This window comes from Hyla sarda, chromosome 2 (genome assembly GCF_029499605.1).
Source record: "Hyla sarda isolate aHylSar1 chromosome 2, aHylSar1.hap1, whole genome shotgun sequence".
Taxonomy (NCBI): domain Eukaryota; kingdom Metazoa; phylum Chordata; class Amphibia; order Anura; family Hylidae; genus Hyla; species Hyla sarda.
The window spans coordinates 292,529,296-292,551,609 of NC_079190.1; the positions used below are offsets into that span (position 1 = coordinate 292,529,296).

General features: G+C 43.8%; 1 protein-coding gene across 2 annotated transcripts in view; it reads left to right on the forward strand.

The window, feature by feature from the left end:
- The window catches only part of PAFAH2 (platelet activating factor acetylhydrolase 2), a 61,812-nt gene that overhangs the window by 21,887 nt on the left and 17,611 nt on the right, over positions 1–22,314 (forward strand). For both annotated transcript variants that reach the window (XM_056557483.1, XM_056557482.1), the window contains 3 exons: positions 225–351; positions 758–871; positions 19,537–19,628. In XM_056557483.1, the coding sequence (XP_056413458.1) occupies positions 225–351; positions 758–871; positions 19,537–19,628 (333 nt within the window). The remainder of the gene's footprint in view (positions 1–224; positions 352–757; positions 872–19,536; positions 19,629–22,314) is intronic.

The window sequence follows — 22,314 nt, forward strand, 5'->3', positions numbered from 1 at the left end:
TCCAAAATGGTCTGAACTATCAAGATAAGACATTATTCATGCCACATAGTAAACACCGTCTGTGAAAACAAACTGTGCAAGAACTGCTGTATGTGTAGTGCAGTAGTAGTGCACAAGGATCAAGAGAAATAACTGTTATAGCATTGATATATTATGTACGGTATATTCTAAATACTGGTATTATATAGAGGCTTTTCTGTAACATGAATAATATTATGTCACAGGGATGGTTCAGCTTGTGCTACGTACCATTATTCAGAAGGAGATTCCAGCACATCTCTGCAGGAGATATGGGTCCCATTTAAAAAAGTGCAACCACCAATGAAAGAGTTTTATCTTCGTAACTATCAGGTATACCAATCTTTTCTGGCTGAGAAGGTGAAATGCTAGCCAGATAACCATTGCCTCTATGTCAACTAATCAAGTAAAAAAAAAATTATACTTTCTTATAAGAGGATTTGTTTATTGCACAGTTATGTAGAATACACACATTCATTGTAATGACCCTTCCCCTAAACCCGTCTTCTCACTAATATGACTTATGTTCCTATAGGAGTGATGCAGCTATGATGGATTTCCTTTTGATTGATTGTAGATTCATTCTGATTATTTGACTTAAAAGGAGGCTTATCAGGTTTTGGCCGGGGGTTCCATTATTTATCATACAAAAATATAAAGAGAATAACATGAATGCGAATAGAGCCTATTTTCATAGATGTTTTGCTAAATCATTCACAATCGTCTTTTAACATTTTAGGTTCACCAAAGAGCAAGTGAATGCATCAGAGCTGTGAGAATTTTGGAGGACATAGATAAAGGACGACAAGTGTCTAACATCATGGACTCGGGCTTCAGTCTAGATGCTTTTAAGGTATCCTTTATGTATAATAATAGATGTCACCAAAAACAAATACAGAGACAACTTTCTGACAAAGCCCCTTAACCTGACGGATTATTCTGAGCTCTGCTTGGATGGGGATAAATCCAATAGCGTTTTGCCTGAGAAAGGTGCTTGAAGTTAGCAAAGTACAGGAAGTTCAGGTTAATGGGAGGTTTATTTTTTTATTTGTTGGTTATTTTTATACTTAAAGGGAATATGTCAGTCGTATTTGCTCCTAAGAGCTGCAGACACTGTTGGATAGCTGTTAGGGTAGAAAAACAAACTGCACTTTTCCTACAGCTTATGGTGGTTGCCTTTTTATTTCTTAGCTAAGTCTTAAGGAGGCAGAGCTGCTCAAGTGCCACAGACTGGCATGCCTCCTTGCTCATCCTCACCTCCCAGCCCCTTCTTGAATGATGTATTTATGAAACCCTGTATGTGAGTCAAGTAAGGGCAGGAAGGTGAGTGACTAAAGAATGGTGCGAGGCTGTGGCTCATGAGCAGCTCAGCTTCGCCTCCTTGACACTTGGCTGAGAAATGAAAAGGCATCCACCATCAGCTTCAGTAAAGGTTCTCTTTGATTTTATACCCTAACAGCTATTCAATGGTACTGCAGCTCTTTGCAGCAAATAGAGCTGACAAATTCTCTTTTTTTTCTTTAAGTATTTATTTATATTTTTTGGAACACGACACAGAAATAAAATAACATACAGCCAAAGATAGACCCCCTCCCCCCACCACCCCTAACAACGTATGCAAATGTAAAGTAACACGGCACCATTGAAGTAGACAGTCAAGGAGATCCACCCCCAGCCGACACCAAGACACTAAACAGAAGCACAGACAGCACACACACACTCACACACACTCTTGGAGTAACCCACCACTTCCTAGACCAGGATAGAGACAACCAGCCTACCCAAGAGAACCAACCCGTTCCGGGGGTACATCTGACAAATTCCCTTTAAAGAGTACCTGTCATCAAACCACATTTTCTAAACTAACTCAAATTATGAAGAACAATAGAAGTCCAGCGCAGATTCTTGTGCAATAAAAGGCAATGCTTTATTCATACCACAACAGAGCAGGATACAAAGTGACGCGTTTCAGCTGGTTTAACCAGCCTTACTCATGCATATGTGCTGTTACTGCAGTCATACCTTTATAGGAGAAAGGAGCCATCAGCCCACCCAGGTAACACCTGGCACAGGTCGACAAGTCCACTCCCACGAAGGGAATACAAATTACAGAATAAAAGTGTATATATATATATATATATATATATATATATATATATATATATATATAACAAAGTAAAAAAAAAAAAAATATATAGAAACAATATAAATAACTGTATATACAACAGGCATATTACAATGCAAGAGAAAATTGTCTTATGTAACAATAATATAAATGGATATAATATATGTAATATTGTACGATGCAGGAGATGTATAAAATGGCGATGCAATATCTATCGAAAGAATCAAGTTAACATGTATAGATTGCAGAGAAGGAAAACTCGATACATGAAAAAAGGGGTAGACACAAAACATATGAAAATTGTGCTATAACATGTGTATATAAGAAATATACACATATATAAGGCAACCTCATATACTGATTACACAGACAGGAAAAATAAATATAAATCAACTTGATAATGCAAAATAACATCCTGTCTGCGATTTAACCCTTTATGAAAACGTGTATCGAGTTCCAAGATCCAATAGACCTCACGATCAAATATTTTTTGTCTGTAGTTGCCACCCCTTTTAGGGGAATAACTCTTTCAATTTCTAACAAGGTCATGGAAGAGAAATCCCTCTGATGGACCTTAACACAATGTTGAGTGACCATGGAGGTGTAACGAGAATTAAAAAGAGCAATGTCAGAAATCTGTTTTCTAATCCGTTTTTTTAATGGACAAAGTACTACAAAACAGGCTAGGAGACTTTGTCCAATAGTAGGAGCCTTTTTTGAAACACACTTATAGCCTGCATCCAATACAGAAGTATATAAAGGATCGCCTGTAATAATAGGCATATATTTATGGATCAGGCTACAAATAGTTCCAAAGTCCTGACTATATTGGGGTGCAAATACAATCGTTTTTTTATGATGTGTAATATGTTTATCCCCTTTAGAAAAAGTTTTTGTGAAGAAAAAATTAGATCCGTACGTTTTTTATGTATAACAGTTCTGGATCTATCTATGTGCCATTTAGGATAGCCCCTATGAGTGAGGCGACTTTCTATGTTATCAGCCTTAATGTTAACCCCTTAAGGATGGCAGGTGTATCCATACGCCCCTGTTTATAGTCCTTAAGGACTGAAGGTGTATGGATTCGCCCATGGGAATTTCGGTCCCTGCTGCTAGCCGGTCGGGGACCGGGATGCCTGCTGAAATCATTCAGCAGGCATCCCGTAACAATGCCTGGGTGGGGGGGGGGTCCTAAGACTCAGATCGGCGATTTCGGGCTAATCAGGTCTCTGGTGACCCAATAGACCAGAAAATAGGGATGATCGGAGATGTCAGAGACATCCCCGATCATCCCGAAGGATAGGAGATAGGCGGCAGTGATGCCATCTCCTCCTATCCCCTGCCATTGGTCAGTCACTGTTTAAATCCCCGCTCTGCCCGCCCCTGGACTGGCAGTGAAGATCAGTGGTAAGTAATCTTCACTGCTGCCTTCTAGGAGTTGCCAAACTACAACTTCCAGCATGCCCAGACAGCCAAGGGCTGTCTGGGCATGCTGGGAGTTATAGTTTTGCAACATCTGGAAGGCCACAGTTTGGAGACTACTATACAGTGGTGCCCAAGCTGTAGCCCTACAGATGTTGCAAAACTATAATTCCAAGCATGCCCAGACTGCCCAGGCATGCTGGGAGTTGTAGTTCTGTAACATCTGGCCCTTGTGATGTTGCAGAACTACAACTCCCAGCATGCCTGGACAGTCTCAGTATGCTGGGAGTTGTAGTTTTTCAACATCTGGAAGAGCACAGTTTGGACACCACTATACAGTGGTCTCCAAACTGTTCTCCTCCCGTTGTTACGTAACTACAACTCCCAACATGCCCTTCGGCTGTTTGGGTATTCTGGGAGCTGTCGTTTTGCAACAACTGGAGGCACACTGGTTGGGAAACATTGTTTCCCAACCCGTGTGCCTCCAGCTGTTGCAAAACTATAACTCCCATCATGCACTGACAGACTATGCATGCTGGGAGTTGTAGTTTTACAACAGCTGGAGGCACACAGGTTGGGAAACAGAGTTAAGTAACAAACTCTCAGTGTTTTGCAACCAGTGTGCCTCCAGCTGTTGCATAACTACAAGTCCCAGCATGCCCTTCTGCTGTCCATGCATACTCGGGGTTGTAGTTTTTTTAACAACTGAAGGCTGAAGGCCCACATGTGACCCCATTTTGGAAACTATACCCCTCACGGAACATAACAAGGGATATAGTGAGCCTTAAAGGGGTATTCCAGGCAAAAACATCTTATCCCCTATGCAAAGTATAGGGGATAAGATGTCTGAGCGCGGGCCCCCCCGCGCTCAGACATCTTATCCCCTATCCCTTGGATATGGGCTAAGATGTTTTTTCCTGGAATACCCCTTTAACACCCCACAGGTGTTTGACGAATTTTCGTTAAAGTTGGACATGAAAATAAATTTTTTTTTTTTCCCACTAAAATCCTGGTATTATCCCAAATTTTTCATTTTCACAAGGGGTAATTGGAAAAAAGCCCCCTCTCTCTAAAAGTTCAGTGGCACGCCTTTTGTTCTGAGACCTGTAGTTCACCAGCAGAGCACTTAACGTCCACATATGGGGCGTTTTCTTAACCAGGAGAAATTGGGCACCAAGTTTTGGGGTCCATTTTCTCCTAGCACACCATGTGAAAATGAAAACTTTGGGGTAACACCATCATTTCAGTGTTAAAAATCTAATTTTTCACTTTTTTGGCCCACTGTTCAATAAACCTGTGAGGTGTAAGTACTCACTGTAACCCTTGTTACATTCCTGGGGGGGTCTAGTTTCGAAAATGGCGTCACATGTGGGGGGGGGGGGGGGTTCTGCTGTTCTGGCATCATGGGAGGTTTGTAAATGCACATGGCCCCCGACTTCAATTGCAGCTAAATTCTCTCTCCAAAAGCCCAATGGCGCTCCTTCTGTTCTTAGACCTGTAGTGCACCAGCAGAGGACTTAACGTCCACATATGGGGCGTTTTCTTAATCAGGAGAAATTGGGCTTCAAATTTTAGGGTCCATTTTCTCCTATTACCCCTTGTGAAAAATAAAAATTTGGGGTAACACCATCATTTTAGTGTTAAAAATCTAATTTTCCATTTTCACGTCCAACTTCAACGCAAAGTCTTCAAACACCTGTGAGGTGTTAAGGCTCACTATACCCCTTGTTACGTTCCTTGAGGGGTGTAGTTTCCAAAATATTATGCCATGTGGGGGTTATTTTGCTGTTCTGGCACCATGGGGGCTTCCTAAATGCAACATGGCCCCCAAAAACCATGGCTGCAAAATTTGTTTAAAAAAATCCCACAGTTGCTCTTTCCCTCTTGAGCCATGTTATGAGCCCACAGAGCACTTTACGTCAATATATGAGGTATATTATACCACTTTTTAAAAATGAAAGAAATGGGGCTACAAGAACATGTTAGTGTAAAAAATGCAGATTTAGATTTTTCTCCTCCACTTTGCTGCTATTCTTGTGAAACACCTAAAGGGTTAACAAACTTTCTGAATGTCATTTTGAATACTTTGAGGGGTGTAGTTTCTATAATGGGGTCATTTATGGGGTATTTCTCACAGTAAGGCCCCTCAAATCCACTTCAAACTTAACTGGTCCCTGAAAAATTCAGATTTTTAAATATTCGTGAAAATTTAGAAAATTGCTGCTATACTTTCAAGCCCTTTGATGTCTTCAAAAAGTAAAAACATGTCAACTTTCTGATGCCAACATAAAGTAGACATATTGTATTTGTGAATCAATTTAAAATTTATTTGGAATATCCATTTTCCTTACAAGCAGAGAGTTTCAAAGTTAGAAAAATGCAAAATTTTCTAAATTTTCATGAAATGTGAAAGTACAATATGTCACGCAAAAACTGTCTCAGAATCAGAATAATCGGTAAAAGCATCCCAGAGTTATTAATGCATAAAGTGACAGTGGTCAGAATTGAAAAAAAAGGCTCACTCCTTAAGGTGAAAAAGGGCTCCGTCCTTAAGGGTAGAGATGAGCGAACTTACAGTAAATTCGATTCGTCACGAACTTCTCGGCTAGGCAGTTGATGGATTATCCTGCATAAATTATTTCAGCTTTCAGGTGCTCCCGTGGGCTGGAAAAGGTGGATACAGTCCTAGGAGACTCTTTCCTAGGACTGTATCCACCTTTTTCAGCCCACCAGAGCACCTGAAAGCTGCACTAATTTATGCAGGATAAGTCATCAACTGCCGAGCGGTGAAGTTCGTGCCGAATTGAATTTACTGTAAGTTCGCTCATCTCTACTTAAGGGGTTAAAGAGCTCCGTAGAGTAACAATTTCTTTTGGCCCTTATCATCTCCCCCATGGGAAGATTCTTAATCACATGGGGAGGGGGACAAGAGGCAAAATGTAAGATGGTTGTCACGATGCCGGCTGGCAGGTAGTGGATCCTCTGTGCCAGAGAGGGATTGGCGTGGACCGTGCTAGTGGATCGGTTCTAAGTCACTACTGGTTTTCACCAGGGCCCGCCGCAAAGCGGGATGGTCTTGCTGCGGCGGTAGTGACCAGGTCGTATCCACTAGCAACGGCTCAACCTCTCTGGCTGCTGAAGATAGGCGCGGTACAAGGGAGTAGACAGAAGCAAGGTCGGACGTAGCAGAAGGTCGGGGCAGGCAGCAAGGATCGTAGTCAGGGGCAACGGCAGGAGGTCTGGAACACAGGCTAGGAACACACAAGGAAACGCTTTCACTGGCACGATGGCAACAAGATCCGGCAAGGAAGTGCAGGGGAAGTGAGGTGATATAGGGAAGTGCACAGGTGATCAGACTAATTGGAACCACTGCGCCAATCAGCGGCGCAGTGGCCCTTTAAATCGCAAAGACCCGGCGCGCGCGCGCCCTAGGGAGCGGGGCCGCGCGCGCCGGGACAGGACCGACGGAGAGCGAGTCAGGTACGGGAGCCGGGGTGCGCATCGCGAGCGGGCGCTACCCGCATCGCGAATCGCATCCCGGCTGGAGGCGGTATCGCGGCGCCCCGGGTCAGTGGATCTGCCCGGAGCGCTGCAGTGAGGAGAGTGTAGCGAGCGCTCCGGGGAGGAGCGGGGACCCGGAGCGCTCGGCGTAACAGTACCCCCCCCCTTGGGTCTCCCCCTCTTCTTAGAGCCTGAGAACCTGAGGAGCAGACTTTTGTCTAGGATATTGTCCTCAGGTTCCCAGGATCTCTCTTCTGGACCACAACCCTCCCAATCCACTAAAAAAAAGGTTTTCCCTCTGACCTTTTTGGAAGCCAGAATCTCTTTGACGGAGAAGATGTCCGAGGAGCCGGAAACAGGAGTGGGAGGAACAGATTTGGGAGAGAAACGGTTGATGATAAGTGGTTTAAGAAGAGAAACGTGAAAGGCATTAGGAATACGAAGAGAAGGAGGAAGAAGAAGTTTGTAAGAGACAGGATTAATCTGGCACAAAATTTTGAAAGGACCAAGATAGCGTGGTCCCAACTTGTAGCTAGGGACACGGAAGCGGACATATTTAGCGGAGAGCCATACCTTGTCTCCAGGGGAAAAAATGGGAGGAGCTCTTCTTTTCTTATCCGCGAACTTCTTCATGCGTGATGAAGCCTGTAAGAGAGAATTTTGGGTCTCTCTCCATATGATGGAAAGGTCACGAGAAATTTCATCCACAGCGGGCAGACCAGAGGGCAAGGGGGTAGGGAGGGGGGGAAGAGGGTGACGGCCGTACACCACGAAAAATGGGGATTTGGAGGAAGATTCAGAGACTCTGAAGTTATACGAGAATTCGGCCCATGGTAGAAGATCTGCCCAGTCATCCTGGCGGGAGGAAACAAAATGTCGTAAATAATCACCCAAGACCTGGTTAATTCTCTCTACTTGTCCATTGGATTGAGGATGATATGCAGAAGAAAAATTTAATTTAATCTTGAGTTGTTTACAGAGAGCCCTCCAGAATTTAGACACGAATTGGACGCCTCTATCCGAGACGATCTGCGTAGGCAACCCGTGAAGACGAAAAATGTGTACAAAAAATTGTTTAGCCAACTGAGGCGCTGAAGGAAGACCAGGAAGAGGGATGAAATGTGCCATTTTGGAGAATCGATCAACGACCACCCAAACAACAGTGTTGCCACGGGAAGGGGGTAAGTCAGTAATAAAATCCATACCAATCAGAGACTGTTCGGGGACAGGCAGAGGAAGAAGAAAACCAGCGGGCTTCTGGCGAGGAGTCTTATCCCGGGCACAGATAGTGCAGGCTCGCACAAAGTCCACAACATCCGTCTCCAGAGTCGGCCACCAATAGAAGCGAGAGATGAGTTGCACAGATTTCTTGATGCCCGCATGACCTGCGAGATGGGAGGAATGACCCCATTTGAGGATTCCGAGGCGTTGGCGTGGAGAAACAAAGGTCTTTCCTGGAGGAGTTTGCCTGATGGAGGCTGGAGAAGTGGAAATCAGGCAGTCAGGAGGAATGATGTGTTGCGGAGAGAGTTCAACTTCAGAAGCATCCGAGGAACGAGAGAGAGCATCGGCCCTAATGTTCTTATCGGCAGGCCGAAAGTGAATTTCAAAATTAAATCGGGCAAAGAACAGAGACCACCTGGCCTGGCGAGGATTCAGCCGTTGGGCAGACTGGAGGTAGGAGAGGTTCTTGTGATCGGTGTAAATAATAACTGGAAATCTTGATCCCTCCAGCAGATGCCTCCATTCCTCAAGTGCTAATTTAATGGCTAGAAGCTCTCGATCCCCGATGGAGTAGTTCCTCTCCGCCGGAGAGAAGGTCCTAGAAAAAAACCCACAAGTAACAGCATGCCCGGAAGAATTTTTTTGTAGAAGGACAGCTCCAGCTCCCACTGAGGAGGCATCAACCTCCAATAGGAAGGGTTTGGATGGGTCAGGTCTGGAGAGCACGGGAGCCGAAGAAAAGGCAGACTTGAGCCGTTTAAAGGCGTCTTCCGCTTGAGGAGGCCAAGACTTGGGGTCGGCATTTTTTTTGGTTAAAGTCACGATAGGAGCCACAACGGTAGAAAAATGTGGAATAAATTGCCTGTAATAATTGGCGAACCCCAAAAAACGTTGGATAGCACGGAGTCCGGAGGGGCGTGGCCAATCTAAGACGGCAGAGAGTTTGTCTGGATCCATTTGTAGTCCCTGGCCAGAGACCAAGTATCCTAGGAAAGGAAGAGATTGGCATTCAAACAGACATTTCTCTATTTTGGCATAGAGTTGATTGTCACGAAGTCTCTGAAGAACCATACGGACATGCTGGCGGTGTTCTTCTAGATTGGCAGAAAAAATCAGGATATCGTCCAGATATACAACAACACAGGAGTATAAGAGATCACGAAAAATTTCATTAACAAAGTCTTGGAAGACGGCAGGGGCGTTGCACAGGCCAAAGGGCATGACCAGATACTCAAAGTGTCCATCTCTGGTGTTAAATGCCGTTTTCCATTCATCCCCCTCTCTGATGCGGATGAGATTATAAGCACCTCTTAAGTCCAGTTTGGTAAAGATGTGGGCACCTTGGAGGCGATCAAAGAGTTCAGAGATGAGGGGTAGGGGGTAGCGGTTCTTAACCGTGATTTTATTAAGACCGCGGTAGTCAATGCAAGGACGTAGGGAGCCATCTTTTTTGGACACAAAGAAAAATCCGGCTCCGGCAGGAGAGGAGGATTTACGGATAAAGCCCTTTTTTAAATTTTCCTGGACGTATTCAGACATGGCAAGAGTCTCTGGGGCGGACAGAGGATAAATTCTGCCCCGTGGTGGAGTAGTGCCCGGGAGGAGGTCGATAGGACAATCATAAGGCCTGTGAGGAGGTAGAGTCTCAGCTTGTTTTTTGCAAAAAACATCCGCAAAGTCCATATAGGCCTTAGGGAGACCGGTTACAGGAGGAACCACAGAGTCACGGCAAGGGTTACTGGGAACCGGTTTTAGGCAGTCCTTGGAACAAGAGGGCCCCCAACTCTTGATCTCCCCAGTGGACCAATCCAGGGTTGGGGAATGAAGTTGAAGCCAGGGAAGTCCAAGGAGAATTTCAGAAGTGCAATTGGGGAGGACCAAAAGTTCAATCCTCTCGTGATGAGATCCGATGCACATTAGAAGGGGCTCTGTGCGGAAACGTATGGTACAGTCCAATCTTTCATTGTTTACACAATTGATGTAGAGGGGTCTGGCGAGACTGGTCACTGGGATGTTGAACCTGTTGACGAGAGAGGCCAAAATAAAATTTCCTGCAGATCCGGAGTCCAAGAAGGCCATAGTAGAGAAGGAGAAGGCAGAGGCAGATATCCGCACAGGCACAGTAAGACGTGGAGAAGCAGAGTAGACATCAAGGACTGTCTCACCTTTGTGCGGAGTCAGCGTACGTCTTTCCAGGCGGGGAGGACGGATAGGACAATCCTTCAGGAAGTGTTCGGTACTAGCACAGTACAGGCAGAGATTCTCCATGCGGCGTCGTGTCCTCTCTTGAGGAGTCAGACGAGACCGGTCGACCTGCATAGCCTCCACGGCGGGAGGCACAGGAACAGATTGCAGGGGACCAGAGGAGAGAGGAGCCGGGGAGAAGAAACGCCTCGTGCGAACAGAGTCCATATCCTGGCGGAGCTCCTGACGCCTTTCGGAAAAACGCATGTCAATGCGAGTGGCTAGGTGAATGAGTTCATGTAGATTAGCAGGGATTTCTCGTGCGGCCAGAACATCTTTAATGTTGCTGGATAGGCCTTTTTTAAAGGTCGCGCAGAGGGCCTCATTATTCCAGGATAATTCTGAAGCAAGAGTACGGAATTGTACGGCATACTCGCCAACGGAAGAATTACCCTGGACCAGGTTCAACAGGGCAGTCTCAGCAGAAGAGGCTCGGGCAGGTTCCTCAAAGACACTTCGGATTTCCGAGAAGAAGGAGTGTACAGAGGCAGTGACGGGGTCATTGCGGTCCCAGAGCGGTGTGGCCCAAGACAGGGCTTTTCCAGACAGAAGGCTGACTACGAAAGCCACCTTAGACCTTTCAGTGGGAAACTGGTCCGACATCATCTCCAAGTGCAGGGAACATTGGGAAAGAAAGCCACGGCAAAACTTAGAGTCCCCATCAAATTTATCCGGCAAGGATAGGCGTAGACCAGAAGCGGCCACTCGCTGCGGAGGAGGTGCAGGAGCTGGCGGAGGAGATGATTGCTGAAGCTGTGGTAGTAACTGCTGTAGCATAACGGTCAGTTGAGACAGCTGTTGGCCTTGTTGCGCTATCTGTTGTGACTGCTGGGCGACCACCGTGGTGAGGTCAGCGACAACTGGCAGAGGAACTTCAGCGGGATCCATGGCCGGATCTACTGTCACGATGCCGGCTGGCAGGTAGTGGATCCTCTGTGCCAGAGAGGGATTGGCGTGGACCGTGCTAGTGGATCGGTTCTAAGTCACTACTGGTTTTCACCAGGGCCCGCCGCAAAGCGGGATGGTCTTGCTGCGGCGGTAGTGACCAGGTCGTATCCACTAGCAACGGCTCAACCTCTCTGGCTGCTGAAGATAGGCGCGGTACAAGGGAGTAGACAGAAGCAAGGTCGGACGTAGCAGAAGGTCGGGGCAGGCAGCAAGGATCGTAGTCAGGGGCAACGGCAGGAGGTCTGGAACACAGGCTAGGAACACACAAGGAAACGCTTTCACTGGCACGATGGCAACAAGATCCGGCAAGGAAGTGCAGGGGAAGTGAGGTGATATAGGGAAGTGCACAGGTGATCAGACTAATTGGAACCACTGCGCCAATCAGCGGCGCAGTGGCCCTTTAAATCGCAAAGACCCGGCGCGCGCGCGCCCTAGGGAGCGGGGCCGCGCGCGCCGGGACAGGACCGACGGAGAGCGAGTCAGGTACGGGAGCCGGGGTGCGCATCGCGAGCGGGCGCTACCCGCATCGCGAATCGCATCCCGGCTGGAGGCGGTATCGCGGCGCCCCGGGTCAGTGGATCTGCCCGGAGCGCTGCAGTGGGGAGAGTGTAGCGAGCGCTCCGGGGAGGAGCGGGGACCCGGAGCGCTCGGCGTAACAATGGTATTGGAAGCTGTTTTTTTACGAAAAGTAGAAGTGACAATTTTTTTTTTTGTTGTCTACATAACTCAAATTATATTCCCTAACTACCCCCTAACACCCCTCATGCCCTTAAAAAAAAAATTCTGAACTTTAAAAAGCTCTGTATTATACCTTTCCCCTTTCTCACTTTGTGTGAGCTCCCGGCAGGAGACAGTGGGTGTTCCCCAGCAAGAACAACGTTACTGAAGCCTCCGAGAGCTGTGCCCCGCCGTACCCTCCAGTCACTTCCTGAATTTGGTCTCCTGCCAGGCCAGGAGGAGATCAAAGTAACTGTTTGACTTGTGGCAGGAGGAGAACAGAGCCACCTAGTGGTTGTTTTTTTAAATCACATTAAAATCATATAAAGGTTGAAAATTTTAGCAGCAAGTAAACAGCAAAGTGTCTTATAATTACATAAGGAACAATATATCCAAACATTAGTTTGGTGACAGGTACTTTTTAACAATTACAACTGGCAAAAACTTAACCCTGTGCTTTCCTCTTCAGCAGCCGTGTGCTCTGCCTCACCATTTCCTGTTTCCATGCCACTTTATTTTTTTACCTTCCTGTTACTTAAATCCTCTAGTACCTGAGCTCAACTTCTGTAAGACTATCATATCAGCATTAACCTTTTTCAGATATTTGTACTACAGTAGCCCTTCTGTGGGGTTATAACAGAAAGGATAGACTTTGCTTCCTATATACAAAGATCCTTGGTGTCAAACACACACAACACCATACAAAAACTCCAGATGCACAGTGCGACACTTGGAATACAGGTTATAAGTCCTCATCACACATACATCAGCAGTGAAAGGGGTAAACACTATTGAATGCTATTGATTCTTTTGAAGCATAGCATCCCAAACTTGTTAGGGCCAATTCTGAGCGCAATCCACTTGCATCAGAATCCCGTTTTTCAATGTGATTCTGCTGCGCAGTATACACTACAAAAGTTTTGTAGACGAACTTCCGATGTAGATCTAGATTCTGACGAAAGATTGAACATGTTCACACACAGGGTTTTTATTTTCCCCCCTTTTGGGCTCAACAAACAGGCACAAACTGATTTTAAATTTTTTTTGTTTGTAAATAATGTTTATTGTTGTTGTTTTTTTTAAACAGATAAACAGAAATAAAACATAGCATCCTAGGGTGCAACATGACTGCTTAAACAAAAAGCAAAGTATAGCAATTATCCATTGAAAGCAATACTCAACTGTTAAAGGGGTTCTCCACCATAAGGTGATTTTAGTACGTACCTGGCAGACAGTAATGGACATGCTTAGGAAGGATCTGCGCTTGTCTTGGGGCTAAATGTCTGTGTCATGAGATTACCATAACACTGTGGCTAGCTTTTTGTGAACTGGTATTTCCTGTTTGAGTTTTCTTCTTTGCCTACAAATCCCATAATTCAATTTTCCTCCCTCCCACACATCAGCCACCCCACCCATTGAAACATAAATGAGCTGCATCCATTCAAAAGACCTGTGGTTTTCAATCAGGGTGCCTACAGCTGTTGCATAAGTTGCAGATTGATCTCTCTCCCACCAAGCGATCCCTCCACTCATTGATGCAGACAGGCTCCCTGTCATCAGCTGACTAGTGAGTCAGGTCTTGGCCACATTGCAACCTGGGAAAAATCTGAGACAATAGTCATTTTGTATGCTGTTAAAAATAAATATTTGGGTGAAAATCTCAGAAGAATTGTGAGAAAGCCGTCACACACAGGTACAGACACTATATTATAAACTACAGTTCACACTTTAACTTTACAGCCCCTGTGGCATAGTCAAATAAGAAAAAAATCCTGGAATACCCCTTTAACACCTTTAACAAAAACAAGAACATACAGTGGTGTATATGCCCTCACAATTATTGCATTTATGTATATTTTGTATCTTAAGTGGTCTACTATGCATCTCAGAAGTTTAAGAAAAATAAAAATCAATCGTGTAATCGGTGTGTACTTCTTTTCAAATAAACAGTAAGAACGGAATTATGGTATTGTAAGTAGGTAGTAACTTTGGCTACATAAGATCAAATATCTTTGCAGTGTGGGGGACAGTTTCCACTAGACATTCAATCTGTTTTCTCAAACAAATAAGTGGTATTGATTTTGGCAATGATAGTATCTATAGAGGGAGATAACCCCAGTTTTCCAGTGACTCACCAAGGCTATTTTTGCAATCATGCAGATAATACAATATAGGTCACGTTGGTTTTTATGCAGTGATGAGATGGACAAAAATATTAAGACCGAGTGGGGTGACCATGCAATATGCCGACCCAAAACTTCCCTCTGTAGGTTAGCCCAGGTAGCCCAGAAGGGTTTAATCAACGGACATGTCCATAATATGTGGAATAAGGTGCCCCTGGATCTACAACCCGGCCGGCAATTGTTAGATGTATTGGGGTAAATAGAGGCCAAACGGTCCGGTGTGTAGTACCAGCATAAAGTAGTCTTAAAGGGGTATTCCAGGCAAAAACGTTTTTTTTATATATCAACATGCTCCGGAAAGTTAAACAGATTTGTAAATTACTTCTATTAAAAAATCTTAATCCTTTCAATAGTTATTAGCTTCTGAAGTTTTCTGTCTAACTGCTCAATGATGATGTCACGTCCTGGGAGCTGTGCATGCTGGGAGAATATCCCCATAGGAACTGCACAGCTCCCGGGACGTGAGTCATCAGAAAGCAGTTAGACAGAAAAAAAACAACTCAACTTCAGAAGCTAATAACTATTGCAAGGATTAAGATTTTTTAATCGAACTAATTTACAAATCTGTAACTTTCCAGAGCCAATTGATATATTAAAAAAAGTTTTGGCCTGGAATACCCCTTTAAATGCAGATTCTATGTGTGAGGAACAAACAGATGTTTTTTTTTTTTTTTTTTTACTATGTACATTAACTTTACAGTCATCATTTTTATGGCTGGGAAATTAAGTGGCATTTTTTTTAGCTGTTTAAGGGTGACAAATAGCCTTTTTCAGTATTTAAACTACATTCAAAAATTATTAAACACATTTTTCCATGTAAAATAGCAGTCTTTTTAAGTGTACTTTCACACTACGGAATTCCTGTGGTGTGAACTTAAAGGGGTTATCCCGGAAAGAACTTTTTTTTATATATATATCAACTGGCTCCAGAAAGTTAAACAGATTTGTAAATTACTTCTATTAAAAAATCTTAATCCTTTCAGTACTTATGAGCTTCTGAAGTTGAGTTGTTCTTGTTCTAAACCGCCTAGTTTAGAAGAAAATCCCCATAGCAAACCTCTTCTAAACTGGGCGGTTCCTGAGAAACGTGTCATCAGAGAGCACTTAGACAGAAAAGAACAACTCAACTTCAGAAGCTCATAAGTACTGAAAGGATTAAGATTTTTTAATAGAAGTAATTTACAAATCTGTTTAACTTTCTGGAGCCAGTTGATATATAAAAAAAAAGGTTTTTCCTGGATAACCCCTTGAACATTAGTGTGAATGGGTCTCCGTTCATACTGCGGAATTTCAGCCGCTGAAATTGTTCCGCGCAAAGAAAGAACATGTTCATTCTTTGCACGGATTCCGCGAGCACTGCATAGCCGTCAATGGTGACGGCTCAGTGCCCCGTGGCCCTAGCGCCAAAGTATTTTCGGCGGCGGCCACCAGACGGAATTTTCGCTCGCTGAATTCAGCGAGCGGAGATTCCTCAGTATGAACGCACCCTAATACTGAAGGAAAGGGAGCTCATCTGAGCATATACAGCTTTTAACTGTGCATGTGCCTTTAAGACACACATTTGGACTACACCATAGAGCAAAAGCTGACAGGACAGTGCTGGCTGTGAGTCTGTCCCATGCTGTCTGCACAGGAAAGTCTGTAGAGAGGGCCATTTGGGGAGGGAGGACACAGAGGAGCTTTGGTGGAGCAGTATGAAAGGTGAGCATAGTTTTTTTTTTTTTTTGTTTTTTTTTTATGTTGGCAACACAGGGCAGAGAGGGAGCAAAAATACTATATATGGGCATTGTGGGGGACCTTACTACTCTATTGGGATAATGTGAGTGCATAACTACTAAATAGGTGCAGTGTGGAGGCCTAACTACTGTATGAGGTCAGTGTGGGGGCCTAATTCCTATAGGTGGGCAGTTTAATATACACCAGAGAAGAGGAGAGGACTGGCAGCAGAGTGGAGCATTAGGAGAACACAGAGGAGCTGCAGGGGAGTGGTCTGACAGGTTACTATTGTGTTGTTTTCATGTTTACACCTATTGGGGCAATGTGGGAGTCTCAACTACATAATGGGACAGTGTGGGGGGATTACTACTATGTGTCGGCAGTGTGGGAGACCTAACTATTACATGGGGGCACAGAGGGTGCCTATTTACAGTATGGAGTACAGAGGGTCCTAACTTCAATATTAAAGAAAAACTGTCATCCTGTTCACCCACACTAAACCCAATACACTGGGTTATAGTGTAACTGGGTTATAGTATAAGGCATCAAAATTGCACATAATGTGAACTGACCTCAACTTATGAATCTAATGAGTTCACCTGGGTTAATTTCAGCACTAGCATCATAATTAGATGACCATCCTCAGGGCTCAATCTCAAACCCCTCTGCCAGAGGATTCATGGGAAATGTAGGCTATATTACAGAATCACTGTGATGGAATTGCAAACAAACATGTAGCCAGTCTCATGCTTGCTAGATCAGATAAAACAGGTAACCACAAGGCATACACAAGAACCTTTACATTATTCTCTAATAGTAGGCTATGCAGCACTGTAGAAGCAAAAAAATAATAATTTCTTGTTTATAGTGCCTGACTTTCCCTAGATTGTGCTGTTGACGGTTCTTTCCCAGCTGTTTTGATGTTTATTAAGCAGACATCAGGGATCCACTTGTTTCTTTCAACTGGCTACAACAGAGATATAACTATATGTGAGCCTAGTGCCAGTGTATACATGTTTTAATGTTATTGCTGATCGGTATTTAAAGCACACTCCTGCTCCTTATTGCAAATTTACTGTGACAGCAGACAACACTGGGAATGAATGGATGTCCTGTTTTATAGATTGCCATTTTTGTTAATGCAGTGTGATGTAAGATGTTTACTCTACCAAGCTCCGAAATAGTATTTCAGTCCGTTGGTGCCACAATTGCTGACAGGAAACACTCCACCTCATGTGTGAATACATAATCTCTCATTTTACTGTACTCGATACATCTCCCGCTCACTAACTAGATTGTATCTCCAATCTTCTTATGACATCTGTTAGCCTGTACTTGAGAGTGCTGGAACAAAAAAAAACTAAAAAAAAGTCTTATTCACGTTTTTTTTGTTTGTTTTGTTTTTTTCTTAATAACTTTCTATAGATTCTTAACTGTGTACTTATTAATATGCATGCCTTATTTTATAATATTAGTAATATTTATTTATGTATTATTATGTATGCAATACATATTGCATAACATTTCATAACAATCAGTATTACATATAGAATATTATTAAACTCATCCAAAACAGCCTGTTTCCTTAAAGCAGGGGTCTCAAACTCAAATTATCTTGTGGCCACTGGAGGTAAAGGCTGGGTGAGGCTGGGCCGCATCAAGTATTCCACAAAAATTAATAAGCAGTTCCCCCAGATTAGGTAGGCAGCATAGGTTCCCCACATTGGGGAGGCAGCATAAGTGCCCCCGCATTGGGTAGACAGCATAATTCCCCTAAATTAGGTAGGCTGCATAAATCCTCCAAGTTAGGTAGGCAGCATAAGTCCTCCACATCAGGTAGGCAGCATAAGTCCCCCTCATTAGGCAGGCAGCAGAAGTTCCCCCACATTAGGTAGGCACCAGTTTCCCCACATTAGGAAGGCAGCATAAGTCCCCCACATTAGGTAAGTAGCATAAGTCCCCCACATTAGGTAGGCAGCATAAGTCCCCAACATTAGGTAGGCAGCATAGTTCCCCCACATTAGTTATGCAGTGGCCCCACAGACATACAGCCTCAAGCCATACAGTATATGGCTGGAGGCTGTATGTCTGTGTACTGCCCCACTTCGGTGCTCCAATCACCGTTCCTCCAATCCGGGGTCAGGATCTACTCTACTGCTATGGCCCATGGGCCATAGCAGTAGGTCCCAGGACCGGAGGAGCGGAGGTTGGAGCATCAATGCTACCATGTCGGCCAGCGTGTGTGTCCTCCTGCATGCTGCTCCGCTCCTATGGGCACACAGCAGGGATGGCAGTGACGTCCCTGTGTGAGCTACCTTCTGGCAGTCGCTGCATTTTTAAAGTGACCACGGACCTTCATAAGGATTAACCGGGACATCCTTGTGTCCCAAAAAGATCTTTCGGGACACAGGGATGACCTAAATCATGACGTGACAGGGGGCCGCAAAATATGATCCCTTGGGCTTCAGTTGGCCTGCGGGCCGCGAGTTTGTGACCCCTGTATCTTTTTACTGTCTGCACTTACTGTTTGTATCTGTGGTTATCATGTTGGTCCAAAGCAAAAGAACCAATTGTTTTGCATATTTGGTTTACCATTACAATAAACATTGAAGGACAGAATTATCTTTTACATATGAGTTGGATTGAAACCATTCTCTAGTACCCACTGGACACAGCACCATTTACCTTATTGCCATATGGAATATCATTAAATGTTCATGTGCCTGTCAGTAAATCTGCCACAAAATACATTTGTAATACATGCAGTTTTTGGTGCATATTTGTGACAAATCTACATGAAAAAAATGTATACTCTTGTGGAATCGCCTTAATAATGTGTATTCAGTCATGTGCCTAGGAAGCTGTATACACAATATGGGGCATTGGTGCTATGCTGTTTCCAGTTTTGTGACCATGATCTTGTTGTTATTGTCCTCATTCCATGATCCTGCTCACGGTGCTATGCTGTTACTAAGGAGCATTTCTGGCATATTTTGTGGATATGCCACAACTATTGAAACATAACAAAAGTTATATAAGTTGGGCATCGCTGTAATCATACTCACCTGCAGAATAAAGATAAAAACTAAATCCTTAAAAGATGCAGAATTGCAGGGGTTTTTTCAATTTCAGCCCACAAATAATTTTTCACAGTACATTTTATATTAAAATGAATAGTGTCTTTAAATAGTACAATATATTATTTAAAAATCAAACTGTATGGGAAAGATAAATGTGTCAGGCAGTTTTTGAGCCAAAGCCACAAGTGGATCTAGCAAGAAGGAGAAGTGTAAGTCCTTTATATTTCATTTTCCTTTCTTTTTTTAATCCACTTCTGGCTTTGGCTCACCCTGTGAAAAGAACTTTTATGCAAAATTACATTTCATTAGTTATTTTTTGTGTGTTTTTTCTTTATTTTCTCTTTATTTTTTGTTTTAGGATAGAATAGACATAAACAGAATAGCTGTAATGGGTCATTCATTTGGGGGAGCAACTGCCTTGCTTAGTTTGGCAAAGGACAATATTTTACGGTAAGTTTTCTCAGTATATTATATATTTAATGGGGGTTATTTACTAACATGTTCCCAATTGTTTTTTATTGGGTTTTGCTGCTGAATTTTGTGGCCGGACATAAGGGGCGTGGTTCCGAAAAAAAGGGGGGTTTCCCTAACATATTTACTAAGGTTTCCACATGAAATGTGGTGGATTTGATCAGCTCAGAACAGCTGTTTAAAAAACAAAATGTAGGGAAAAATTAGTAAATACTGTGGAAAAATACCTATCGGGGGGGAGAAAAAAAAACACAAAGAAAACTACTCTCCGCACTTACTAAATCAACCCTAAGAGTTGTATTGAGGGGTGTGTCAGCCGCCGCTTCGTGTGGTGGTCGATACGCCCCCTTGCTGTGTACTGCTGGGGCCCCATACAGGAGATCGCGGGGGGTCCCAGAGGTAGGTCCCCCACAATCTGAAACATATCCCCTATCCTTAGGATAGGGGATACGTTTTCCAATACTGGAGTACTCCTTTAAAGAGAATCTGTCAGGTTCTTGGGGCCTCAGAGAGAATACACAGGACCTGTCAGGTGGGAAGAACAGAATTCTGATGCTCTTCTGTCTGCTCTATGTAATGCCACATACAGCAAGAAAACAACTATAAACTGGATGCACCATGACTGGGGGAGGGCATTTGGCGACTTCCAATCACTTACTGCATTCTCCTCCAGAAAGTCAGTCTTTATTGACAGCCTGATTTCAAAAAGCATCTAGTGTAAAAAAAAAAAAGTTGCACATTTTTGCGCTGCACAATAGCACATTTACGCGGTGCTTGCCACTTCAGGGGTGTGGAAATTTTTTAAAAAACTACTTGTCCAAGGGACTAAAGCGGAACACAATCTACTTGTCCCTCAAGAAAATTCACTTGTCTTGATACGTAAATAGGGTCTTTATTAGTTTCTGCACTTTCATTTTTTCCTCCTCGCCCTATAATAGCCATAACTCTTATGTTTCCATCTACAGACCCAAATGAGGCTTGTTTTTTGCGGGGAAGTATACTTTGTAATGACACCTTTCATTTTTCCATAACTTATGCGCTGAAACAAAAAAAATTATTTGTGAGGTGAAATTGGAAAAAAAAATGCAAATTTTGAGGTTTTCTTTTTTTCGCCATTCACCTTGTGGTCAAATTTACATATTATTTTGATACTTTACGTCAGCCTGATTACACCAATACCAAATTTTAGTTTCTGTCACATTTTAATATTTAATTTAATTTTTTTTTACTTTTTAATTTAAAAAAGAAAATCCCTGACCCTCTGACCCCTGTAATATTTTTATTTTTCCATATACTGGGCTGTATGAGGGATAATTTTTTGGGCCGTAATATGCTGTTTGTATCGGTACCATTTTGGTATTGATCAGACTTTGTGAACACTTTTTTACTTAATTTTTTTCTGGGATATGATGTTATAAACATAAAAAAGCAATTCTGTGATTTATTTTTTATTTTTTACATTAACGCCATTTACCGTACGGGATATAAAATTTTATTTTTTAATAGTTCAGTCAATTATGCACGCGCCAATACCAAATATGTTTATTTTTATTATGTTCACATAATTTTATATGGAAAAGGGGGGTGATATGAACTTTAAGGGTACGTTCACACGGGCGGATTTATTTGTGGGTTTCCCTCTGCGTATTTGAAAGGGGGCAGGCTCTTCTCAGCTGTCCGCAGCAGATTTTCCGAGGTGGAATTTACGCTTCGGAAAATCAGCTGCAAGCCCCATTGAAGTCAGAAGGGTCTGCGGCAGATTTTCCGCAGTGGAAATTCCACCGCGGAAAATCTGCTGCGGACAGCGGAGAAGAGACCGCCCCCTTTCAAATACGCAGCGGGAAACCTGCAAATAAATCCGGCCGTGTGAAAATACCTCTAATATGGAAGGGGTTAATGGGTGTCTTTAAACTTAAACTTTTTTTTTTTTTTTTTTTAGGAGGAATCATTTAGATTCCTTATACAGATAAATGCATTTCTATTGAACTCCATTTGATCTGTGTTCATTTGGTTGAGCCTGCTCAGGCTCAATCAAATGCAGATCTATGGGGGCAGCCACGGATGCAGAGGTAAGCCCTCCGGCTACCTCCACAGGGGATCACCCCCCCTGTGATCGCGCTGCGGGGGGGCGATCCCCCCACTAGACCCCCAGGGATGGTTAAAAGATCCCTTTAGACACCGCTGTCAACTTTGAGAGCGGTGATCTAAAGGGTTAATAGCCAGCCACAGTGATCGCCGCATGCCGGGCTATTGGTGGTGGCCCCGGGTATCTGAAATCAGCCGGGGGCCGTCGAGTATGGAGCAGGCTCGAGTCAGAAGCCCTCTCTGTACACCCTGAGCGCCGGTGTGAGGTGCAGACTTGCGTGCCATGCAAGTCTGCGCCCACTCCTCCCGTCAGTCTGCACTTCACACCGGCATCATAAAAATAAAGTCGGGCCGGCCCTGCTAGCCCGATACAGGGCTAAATGTATGAAAAATTCACCTGCTTGGTGCCCGGAACTACATGTCCCGGGCGTCAGGCGATAGGATTTCCACATCCCTGCACTTTAGGAAAAAATGGACAGAGCATGTCATAAAAGGGGAATGGTCACAAAGTCCCTTCAGAGTTACAATGTCTAATGCCATTAGAGTAGCATTAATCATAGCTGAAATCTACACAAGCTCA